The following is a 12,310-nucleotide window of genomic DNA, read 5'->3' on the forward strand; positions in this document are numbered from 1 at the left end:
ATCTTTGAATGTCTCTTTAATTATGAATTTCTGTGGATGTAGGGTGAAACAGATTTGTTATTTTTACCAACTGCTTACAGTTAACTGCCATATTATCACAAACACCGACCCCATTCAACTGCAGCCTAATAGCAAAATAGCACTCGCTTTGAAGATGGCAACTGCCTGCCAGTTGCAGACACGGTCCACGTCAACAGCTATTTCAAAGGCAACAAGTTCGTTGCACTTGGCTACAGTAATTTTGGTCGTGCTGTAGTCTCCAACCACTGTTTTCCCTAGTCTGACTGTAGAAGCTAGTAAGACCCATTGAATCTAATAACATATAAAGACTTAGGAACTCAATCTAACCTATAAATACACTCAACATGCAATAAAGGATCAGATTTGTAGTTTCTGCAGATTTATTATTAAATATTAATTCAATTCAGTTCAATGCATTATTTACGAAGTGGCAGTCATCTCAAGGTGCTTTACACAGTATCACAAAGACCCTACAATCATCAAAACAATGAAGGAAGAAAAAACTACGAGTTTTCATTTGCTTTAACCTTTGTCTGCTTTTCAGTTAGCTCTAAATATGACTCAGACAGATAACTGATCTCTCCCCTGCGCTGCTATTTTAATCTGTTCTGTTAGAACCCAGAGTGTCCAGGACCACCTGAGCTGAAGCGCCAAGGACACAGAATAGAGTAGCTGACATGTTATTGGTTAGTGAGGGTGCATTACCTGAGCCTGAGATCCATTCAGCATCAGATAATAGAGCTTACTGAGGATGCTCTGATGCAGCTGGTCCCAGGAGATACTCCTGTCCTCAAGTATAAGAAATGGAGGCCCAAACCTGCGAGAGCAGAGCACAAGTGAGGACGGTAGAGCAGAGCAGAACAAAAGAGATTTGAGAGTAGGTTTTGCATTGAAAAGATAAATAAAAAATGATTGCTATTTATAATTAAGTATGTTGGCAAGTAATTAAGATTAGAAAACGCAGTCTAACCTGAATTAATCGAAACACTAAGTAAGTGAAAAGCAGCTGTCGGCTTATTAGGAATGTGTCAAACTATCAAATGTCAAGTGCATCAAGTTGTTACAGCCAGCTGTCTTGTACTGACATGTTGTCCAGGAACAAATAAGAAACCAGTCTGCATTCCAGCAATGCATCCATACCTTAGAATGGGTTCTTCCACTTATGTTAATCCAAAGGCTTGCATATAGTCTACATACAATTACAATAACACTTTAAGTTTTAAGTGCATTTTAAGACATTTACAGTATAAACACAAACACAGCAACAAAGTTCCCAATGCCTTGGCAGCTAACTGTTTTGAAGAAATATTGGTACAACTCATTCAGTTGCTACAGAACGCAACAGTATGACAGCAACACCAAGCTTTTAACCCTAGAACACTATCGCTGGGTGATTTTCACCCGAGCAAATACATTTACATGATTTCTCTCTCCTGCAGCTGCTAGTGTGTCGAGGAGATTGTGCCTTCACCAGGGAAGTCTCAAATGTCCCAGGAATGGGTGATCAAAGACCAGCTTTCCAGCGTCATTTTTTTTTTTTTTTTTAGGAATTTTTTGTTCTTGAATTCCAGATTTTTCTGTAATTTTGGAGCATTATTTTAGCATCCCCCCATGACACTTTTTTTCATTTTTTTTTAGACATGGCACAGTTGAAAGTAAAAACTGACCACTCTGATTTGTCATGTGTTTGATATATTTTGATGACAAGTACTTTTTGTTGGTCATATTATATCAGGTAAAAATCACCCGGCGTTAGTGATTGTGTTACTATTTATAGCGATAGTGTTCTAGGGTTAATGTTGCAGCATCATACTGGAGAAGACCTGTTTTTCCTCTCTTAAAACCTCCCTGCAGCACAAAGTGAGCTCAGAGTGAAGAAATAATTTGGAGTCAAAGAACTTGTTGCCTTAACCTGAACGACCCCGAACGGAATCGTTTTGATTGCTACTGTGCGCCAGAGCATGATCTGTAGGCTGAATGGGAGCAAATCTTTACAAGCTTCATAATATCACAGTCTCAGAGGAGTAAAGCTGTTGAAGTTGCACATTTAAGCACAGATTTGGACTGTTCGGGTATCCACATGATTCTATTATAGTATGCAGCGAAATTCCACTATGGCATTTTAATTAGGAAATAATTAAACATCTGTAGATATATTGCTTTTTCCAGATCATTTTGGGAATAGATGGCTGCACAGAGACACTCAGACATTTATTGTAGCCGCACAGACAAGTCAGGTGGCATGTGGACGGATGAGTCTTCAAATGTCAGACCCTGACATTATCAAGCCTTTCAGTAACGTCTCTACATGGATTTGTGGAGCTATAAGATCAAATCCCAAAGTGCACATGACTGAAACTAGATCACAGGAGAGTAAAATAAATCTGTCTTGCCTTGTGTCAATAAGAGGTTAGACTTACTGATCCCCTGTGGAGAGAGCGTTATAAATTTAAAAGTACTAATAACGGCGATGTGAATGCTTTTGTGCACTGTAAGCCCCATCCAATCTGCCTTTGCAAGGACTTGTTTTAGTAAAACAGTAACTGCAAAACATTCACATGTAAGCCAATAAATCTTTGCTCAGTTTAAAGTAAGGCTCGAAATTTGTCTTGTAAAAGTCTGGGTCACATATCTTTTTATTTACCTTCTCAGTGATGATATTGTCAGGTAAACTTTATCAAAAGTTTTGATTCTCTGATTTACAATGCTGTTCAGTAACTATGGGATGCTTAACCCCAAATAAATACAAGCATCCAATCAGCTTCTTCCATTGTTTCTTCCATCTGTGATGCTGCTGAAATCTAACATCAGATGCGGCACATTGCAGATGCTAAGCAGTGACGAGCACATGGATCTAATTGATTTTTTTCACAGGTCAGAGGGTTTGATTTGACCACATTGTTTACCTTGGGCTCTAGTTTCAACACTATTGAGTTGAATGTATGTTTTAGCTGCACAAATCTAAAAAAATAAACCCCGTTGAGTCTGGGGAATTCACGTAACAGACATACAGGTTAAAGTCAAACAGGAGTTAGATGTTGAAATAACACAGCAGGACTAAAGAAAAAGAATGAACGACAAAATCTATTTAAGACACAGCAGAGCAAGAGAAGTGTCTGCTTCTGTGTATGATCAAGGTCTAAAACACAGTCTGACTGCAGGATGGCACGTCCTTAAAATGCATAAAAGATATCTAGGTTACCTTAGATATCTTTACACTTGGTTCTTCTGTGCTCAAAAAGTTCTAGAAGAAGCCATAATTGTTAAATAAACTGCTTATCTGAGTTAAAGAGATGTTAAAAAAAATCAATACAAATTAAATGGATAATAATGACGATGACAACAGCTCACCTGACAGCTTGCGAGCCAGATCCTGCTGTGTTGCAGATGAGGAGGAGGACCTTGGAGTTACCCTGGTTCAGATACTCAGAGGAGAGGGTGCCAGATGGAGGTAACCTCTGACCATCAGGTCCAGCCGTGAAGGCGTAGGGGGAGGAAGGGAGGCTGTGGTGATACCCTGATCATAACAGAGGAAGCAGGGAGAACTGTTTAACACGGCACAATTACATTTGTCATGGTCTTTTTGAAGCTAGCTGTTCACAATCACTATATCGTCCATATCACTGCGAATGCTGGGATAATCCATCAGCAAATCTTTCTCTCACTCTCACTTAAGTTGTGCTTCTTGGTGACAAATCATCAAAGTAATTGGCTACAGCTCACCAATGGATATCTGGGTTTTTTTTTTATTGCTTCTTATCATATTATAATGCATGAAATCTCTGCGTGTGTTTCTTTGAGCAATGAATGACAGGTTGGAGATGCCCAACCCTACCCCCAAGACCCCACAATACTTAGAATCCTCCTTTTAAGGTGGAGACTTATTGCATACTACTTAAGGAGTCCACCCTTTTCTGATGAGAAACATGGCCTCGGGCTTGTAGGTGCTGATTCTCTGATGTGAGTCAGAGATCATCGTTTGATTATGCCAAACACACTCAACCCCTTGGCCCCAAAATTCTCTCTATAAAAGTTTTGAACAGGCCAAAGGGCAGAATATTGAGTGTCAAGAAACTGCTTATTATATTTTTACCAGCAACAAGCAACATCTCATGATAGGATTGCATCATTGGTTACTCTAACCAAAGTTGTGCCCAGTCTTAGGAACAACTGAAATGAACCAGGGATGAATAAAACCCCAAAACAAAACATTGAGTTTGTGAATGAAAAACTGTTATGAACACAACCATTTAATGTGACATGTTTACACTTTCTTCCAAAATGATCTTTAAAAATCTCCATTATGGTAAAATTGTTCTTATTTACTCCTAGCAGCTGTAAAAGAAGCTGCATCTCGTATCGCTCGCACTTACTAGAAAAACACGCTGCTGTGATTAATGTTGAGTAATAGTGGAAGGGGACACAGAGGGTCCAACCTCTTGACTCCCAGGAAACATAAACTTTGACACTATCAGAGGATTTAATTAAACTGTGCTTGTTTGATCTCAACCATGCAATTAATCACTGCCATGTTTCAGCTTCAACTTTCAACAAATGCACACGCGCACGTGCACACATAAATGCAGAGGTGGCAAAGGGACACACATTCATCACCTAAGTAGAAGTACAAATATTTGTTTTAAAGAATACTCTTGTTACAGTTGAAGTACTAATTCAGTCTTTTTACTCAAGTAAAAGTGAAGTGCAGGCTCTGAAATGTACTAGTAGTATAACAGTAAAAAGTATCGCGTTGGAGGACACTTCTACAAGCTATGTTTGTGCAAAGCTAAGTGAACTTCATGTCATCTTAAATATGATAAGAAAATAATACCCGGGTCCTGTCATTTCTGTCTTACATTTTTCTCTACCTCTGAAAGTGAGCTTCTCTTCTGTCTCTGGGAAATACAGAAACTGTACTTTTAGAGATACACATTGCTGTAGGGTCTTTACCTTATAACACTCAGTGCATTGTCATATGTTTTTGTGCTTTGGTGCTATATAAATAAAACTGAATTGAACACATTGTGTTACAAACTGCACAGCTACAGTTTGTGTGTTTGAAATTACTTGCCACGTTACTCTTGTTACTCTTTTTTATAGCACTATACAAGTTAAACCCCTTGTTTAAGTTGTATAGTGCGATAAATGATGCATAAATTTGATGTTTAACTTAGTTTGAACATAACAGTGATGCAAAATAATCAACAACTCCCGTCAAATCCGTTAAACCTGAAGTAATGAACCTGTTATGAAAATGTAAGGAGCAAAGATATATACGTTTGAATGTAGAGAATAAAAGTCAAAAGTTGTCTGAAAATTTAAATAGTCAAGTAAAATACAGATATATGAAAACTCTACAGGAACAAGGTTTTGTAGTTCTTTATTTCCCACCTCTTAATAAAAGAAATCTAAGGAAAGCAAGCGTGAATAGATGTAAAGCTGAGATAAAGTGCCACCAAAAAAGCAAGAAGGGAGACTAAAAAGGCGTACAAAAAGAGCTCAGTGAAAGAACTTGTTTTTGAAATGAGAAAGGAAAAGTCTGCAAAAACACAACACATCTCCGACTTCTAATTCATGTCTAATTAAGTACATTTTTTTTGAAAAAAAAAATCATTTAAATCTGACGTATTCTAAAACAATTTTTAAGATGTTAAGAATTATTACTAGGGCTGGGTATCGTCACTGATTTCTAGAATCGATTCGTTTCCGATTCACAAGGTCCCGAATCGATTCGATCCACGATTCGATTCAATTTGATTCGATTCAGTTAAATTCGATTTGAATCTGGGAAATTTTGACAGTCAGAAATATTATAATTCAGATCAGTACATTTACATATTTTTGTATCTATAAAAAGGAAGCTGACACATGCAAGACTTTATCAAAGGTGTAAGCGTCACAGCAGATGCCTTTGTGTCAAAGTAGCTGAAGATAAAACACAGAAAAACATGAAGGTGGTTTTCCTGGCCTGGGATTTTATAAAAATATTCTGCAGTACATCAAAAACGAAAGAAAACCATTAATCAACATATGAACGTTACCTCTGACGTTACAGCGGTTTTATTAGACACAGGGTTAAGCGTTTTGCATTTTGCATAATTTTAAAAAGTTTAAATTTGTTCAGTATTGAACAGCAGAAATTAGGTTTTCTTTTCGGAAGTATGTAAAACGAAGAAAAAAAAACAGCGGCCGACAGCGCTGTAAACAACGATAGACTTGTGCGTAACAAGCAAGCGAGTAATGCAGAAAACAGATTTTTAGACGGGAAACTGTTCTTGAAGTACAGAGAGAGAGAGAGAGAGAGAGAGAGAGAGAGAGAGAGAGCTGTGCAGGAAGTGTGATTTTATCGTGGTGGAAGCAAAACAGTAAAAGTCAGAGTGATTTCATGACAATGTTTATGTGAAGCATAGTTTGGATCTTCTTTTGCTGCTGGTTCGGTCAATATTGTTTGGAGAGAGATAAAACTAACAGCTTTAGAATCAGCGCAAAAAGGGCGTGAACACAAAGCGCAGACCCGCCGAAACATCAGAATCAACGAGCTGTCGGCTTTCAGCCTCGACTATTTCCGTGCAGTTGTTGTGCCAAAAAGTGATTGTCTGCCAGAAAGTGATTGCCGTCCGCGGGAGCGCGCGCAGCCGCTTAAAGCTGCAGCGCCCGTCAGGTGAAAAAGGCGACATCTCACTGATCCGCGGGTCCGCGCTCTGTGTTTACGTCCTTGTGCAGAATCCGTGTTTCTGCTCTCATTTACTGTCTTAGCTGTTTGGTGGTTGTTGAAATTTTGTGAGGTTTCACCTGAGATTCTGGCGTTTCGGGCAAAATAAATTTATATTAAAAAATCGATTCAGGATTTTAATGAATCGATTTCACGTTATCCAAGCCAGAATCGATTTTAATCGATGAATCGATTATTAAAACCCACCCCTAATTATTACTATCAAACAATTAGAGACAGAGGAAGATATAATTCTTGCTACTGAGAGGATCAGAGCAAAAAGCACTTTTAAAATCAGAAAGTAATATGTCCTGTGTGGCGAGTGGTATCATAACTGATATGTCCTGAGTGCACTGGGAGAAATACCTGCCAGACTGTTATTCTCACACCTTCATCTATCCCTTATTGAGATGGATAGAGCAGACCCATGAAGAGAGTAGAAAGTGGAAAGGAAAGGAGAGACTGTAAGAGTGAGAAGAGTGTTCAGACCAAAAGGAAAGAAGAGTCGTTTGTCATTTGTAAAGAGTGATTTCCAAGCAAAGACTTCAGGTGTGAGAGACACTTGACAAGTGGAGCACTGTATGCCTTCTCGTGTATGTACTGACTTATTTCTGATGTTATAGTAATAACGGGCACATACAGAGAGAGAGAGGAAATGTGGGGAAAGAACAAGGGAATCAAACCAATAACTCTTTGTTTAAGATGCCAGGGTGTACGTGGTATCATTCTCATTGCCAACCGGCTATCAGGTCAACCCACATTAAGCTATTTGTTGTTGTTATTGCAACAATGTCATGGCTGCTGTAAAATTCTCCTTGTAATCTGCTCTTTGTAATTAAAAGATAAACCCTGAGACTGAAGTGGATGCAACTGAACTAAGTGGAAAAGAGATACAAAAAAGAGGATTATGAGGTGAAAGAAACAAAAACAGAAACAGAAACTGCTCTTGGGAATGGAGGTGGTGTGTACGGCAACATTAATTAAACAACTCAGTCCTGCAGAAGACTCCTCCGGCATTCATTCTTGTCTTAACTTGCCATCCTTTAATTTTTCCTTTTTTTTTTTCTTATCTTATCCTCTCTCACTGGTACTCTATTTATCATTGTCAGTATCTATTTTCCTTTCTTTCCCTAAAAAGTCTCCATCATTTGAATGTTAGGGATGAATCAGCCCTCAGCTACAAAGAAGAGTCAGGTAATGAAGGATAAAAAAAAGTGGTAATTGCCACATCAGGAGATTATTGAGTTTTTTAGACCTGTGAGATGGGTGAAGGAGAGATTGTTATACCTGGGAGGACAAAGCAGTCTTTTATAAAGTATGTTACTCTTCCTTACTGTAAGCTTTAACACAGCCTAACTGCAGTTTGCTTTCATGCAGACATATGCAAGCTTCAACTTTCACATCAAAGTCTGGAAAGCCAATGCTAAATGATGGTATCTGGCAACCGTGTTACAGTGTGGTTTGTAGCTGGTGAACACAAATATCTTTAAGATGGTTAAGATGGCATTTAAAAGTGAAACCCTACAGTGCTGCTCCTAGTATCGACAGAGGATTTGAGTCAGCATTTGCTGGAAATGTGCCCTTGATCATCCCATTACTTTGCAAAATTCAATTCACAGATGAAATGTTTCAGACAAAAGTCAATTAGGAAACACTTCTGCTCATTGCTGAAGTGTAACAATAAGGTTGTGTGTGCAGTACAGACTAAACAAAAGCCTGGGTGAACACTGCGGCACATAAATGATGAGAAAAGACACTCCTTCCAAGCAGTGCAGGAGCCAGATCAGGGACACTTGTCAGCACAATCCACATACCCAACCAAAAATATCCAGGTAAACCCGTTACCTTACAGTCTTGAGCAAATCTGAGGTCTTGGCAGCAAACACTCATCTGACCACACAATGGCTCAGATGAGAGCAAAGCAGCTGAGCCTCATGCCAAGAGCAAAATTACAGATTAGGCAGCTGCACAGAAGGAACTGAACACACCTGATGCTGCCCTATTTTTTCCTCTCTTCTCTATGTTCCTTCCCTTAAATACATCCATTTAACCGTCTGTCATATTCAGCAGGAAGGCACAACGTTGTGTCAAGACTGGCCACCGCACAAACCCTATTAAGAGGAACAACACATGCGAGCAACAAAGCTGCAATTCTTCTTTGCCCTTAGTTACATCATGTCTAAAACTCAACCAGCTTTGTGTGATGCATACTCTGCTACATGTGGTGCAGACAGTAAAGAGGACGGTATATGAAACGGTGCAGTCGGAGCACACTCTGCTGCACAAACTTTGTGATGACATAATTTCCAAATCGCCCAAAGTATCTTTTTCTGCATTTTGTTCTGTTAAGGACTGTTCTGCTAATCTTAATCTTATTCTACACTCACCAGCCACTTCATTAATTTAACCTTGCTAGTAGCAGACTGGACCCTCTTCGAAAATGCCTTAATTTTTGTCGTGCAGATTCAACAAGGTGCTGGAAACATTCCTCAAAGACCATGTTGAAATCGTGGCGTCAGTCAGTTGCTAAAGGTTTATCAGCTGCACATCTATGACGCAAATGGTCAGGAACAATACTCAGGTGAGCTGTGAGTAAGTATGACAAGAAAATATCTATCTCCCACTCTATTAGTGGGAGATAGATAGTCTGAATCGCTCTAGTCTGAATCGCTGATACAAGGTAGCATGGATTCATGTTTTTATTTTGGTTACACCAAACTGTCTCAGCAGCAATTGAGACTCATCAGAGCGGCCAACGTTTTTCCAATCTTCTGTTGTTCAATTTTGCTGAGCCCGTTTGTTCTTAGCTGACAGGAGTGGCACCTGGTATGGTCTTCTGCTGGACGTGTTCTGCATTCAGAGATGCTCTTCTGCATACTCTGGCAATAACGAGCGGTTATTTGAATCACTGTTGTCTTCCTATCAGCTTGAAGCAGTCTGGCCACTGTCTGATGATGCCAGAAGTCTTTTCTATCTTCTCTTTTTGGACCTTTCTCTGTATACCCCAGAGATAGTTGTGTTCATCTACATGCCTAAATCCACTGAGTTGCTGCCATGTGAACAGGAATATCAACAAATCGAACAACATGAGAGAGCCCTCTTTTGCCAAACATCTATAAAAGCAGAACATAAACAGAAGACTTTTTTTCTGCCCTGCTGACTGGTTATTTAAACATAATTAAAATGTGTTCTAAGCTCATTGTACACTAGATGTTTCAACATGCTTGTTGGAAGATGAAGCATTCAAGCCAGCATTTATGCAGGCATTTATGCACTGTTTGTGTTCTTCTTAATAAGGCTGCTGAGATGAGTGTAGCTCTTATTTCCCACATGAATTAAGAACACTTTCCAGAGGCAGTTGTGGTGATCAGGGCAGTGACTGTAGACACATGAAATTTGTTTTTGCCTCCATTCTCTTCAGGTTATTTTAAATGATGAATTCTATTGGAGGGCCACGAGTTCCCTGATGAATCTTCCTGGAATATATTTGCTTTTCTGCGCTTAGTTCGCTTTAGGCGGCATGTAACTGTCTTAATGGAACTGGAAGGAATATGTACTTGGCAGCATTTAATTTGCATGTGTGATGTCTTTGTCTCAGTGTGAGTCTATTTATGTATGTGTTCATAAGCACATACATCTCAGCTCTGCACACGGACAATAATTTGTCTCATCACATCAAAATTATAGTTAATAGTTCATCATAGTACACAAATTTAAACGGCACACACCATTTGAAAGAAATTTTTACTTTATTTTATGTTCATGTGTTTATACTAGTTTTATTTTTGTATTATATAAAGTTGAAATTTCATTTTCATTCAAAATAGAAGGAAGTCACCATTAGTAGAGTTATCAGTCTTTTTTTTTAAAGCTGCATCTGTTTACTTTATTGTCTCTTTCTGTCTCGACTTTTTAATGTACCATTTGCTCGGCCCAATTAAATATTGTGTAATAAATATTGATATTGTTGGATTTTCAATCTAATGTGCCGACCACATAAATAAGACCAGTGTGCATAATCCAGGGGATTCTCTTCTTAATAAAGCCCAGCCGGACAGCCACAGTGCAACACTTGCTGCCCTGCACCTAGCTCAAACCCGGACTCTCTCCCTTTCCCATCACTCTATTTATGTGCAAATTGCACAGACTGTTAAGGCTGAAATAGGACGATATTGTGGCGCTTTAGACCTAATTGATTTTTCAGTGTTTTCTACCGAGAGGCCTCCTGCTGCTGCAAAACCTCATTACTGTACTATGGAGCAGTTTTGATTCAATGTACCCCAGAACGTTTACTGATAAAGTTGAAAAAATCCAGCCCAGCACATTCGCGCACACAGCCAGAAAGGAATCCTTCCCAAACTGCTCTCCACTAAACATGATTACTTTTCTTGATGTTGAAATTTAGGCTCTCTATCCCTTTTTTTGTCTTGCTGTTACATGAATGGCTATTCATTATTCATATATTTATAATGATGATAGAGGAGAGAGAGCTTTTGGGCCTTTGTACCTTCATCATTAGCACCCTAATTACCCTTGTTTTCCCACAAAGAGGAAATGTGGGGAGGGGGAAAATGTTGGAAAAGGACAGGGAAGGAGTCAGTGGCTAATGGAGCCTATTCAAAAACAAGTTATCTGCCAAAAAAAACCCTAAAAATATCACACTTTCATATTCATTTTTTTCCACCCAGAGTCACAAAAAAACTTCTCAGTGCCTATTCAGGTGGGTAAACCTAAACGTGAAACAGCCTATCCGTCACTTTCGTCCAGACTAAAATATCTGAACAAGTGTTAAAATACTGTCTCCAAATTTTGCGCAGATACTCTCCCAGAGCCTTCCAGTATGTCTGCAGACACTTATTCTGTTTACATTTTGTTCAGACCTAAAATAGAAACACGAGGGGGTGTGTTGGTGTGGAAAAAAAAGATGAAATATCCTTATAGACCAGTTAGAGTTATACATCCATGTTGAACAATTTAACGAACACAGACGCTGATTGAGAGATAAAAAGTGGGGCTGCATTTCTAACAATAAAAACTATATATATATATATATTGACCATATCAGACTGACCAACACAGTCCTATGTGCTTTAATCATCCATCCATTTATTCTGTACAGGGTGCCACGGGGGTCAAAGCATATCTGTGGGATGCATGCTGACAATGTATTGCAATTGTCATACTGACATCTGTTAGAAAACATGGTTAGAGAGTTATCTTTCTCACATTTGTAAAGCAGCAAGGTTGTCATGGCAAATATATAATTTTCTGTGTTGTAGAGGTAAAGAAGAAAATAATCATCTGTATTTCTGACTGCACGTCGAGAATCTGCTGTGCGGTAATTTGCCTTATTAAGTGTTTATTATTCTGTGCCACTGTGTGCTGTGAAAGCACATTTTCAGTCCATGTTTGCTTGCCTTGCTTCCACCATGAAAAGGTAGCACTATTCTGAGCTGCACCATATAACTTTGCTATAAGTCATCCTATAGCTGTCAGAAACACGACCGCGAGATAGAGACTCCTGAGAATACATCACATAGGTAACTGCGTTTATGCCTGTGCAAATTTCTATGTGTC

The 12,310-nt window shown here is 38.9% G+C and overlaps 1 protein-coding gene across 1 annotated transcript in view; it reads right to left on the minus strand.

The window, feature by feature from the left end:
* Nucleotides 1–12,310, minus strand: part of usp43a (ubiquitin specific peptidase 43a) — a 123,341-nt gene that overhangs the window by 42,428 nt on the left and 68,603 nt on the right. The window contains exons 7-8 of the mRNA XM_063475356.1: nt 3,373–3,538; nt 727–838 (exon numbers count right to left, since the gene is read on the minus strand). Of these exons, the coding sequence (XP_063331426.1) occupies nt 727–838; nt 3,373–3,538 (278 nt within the window). The remainder of the gene's footprint in view (nt 1–726; nt 839–3,372; nt 3,539–12,310) is intronic.

This window comes from Pelmatolapia mariae, linkage group LG6 (assembly GCF_036321145.2).
Source record: "Pelmatolapia mariae isolate MD_Pm_ZW linkage group LG6, Pm_UMD_F_2, whole genome shotgun sequence".
In the NCBI taxonomy this organism is placed as follows: Eukaryota; Metazoa; Chordata; class Actinopteri; order Cichliformes; family Cichlidae; genus Pelmatolapia; species Pelmatolapia mariae.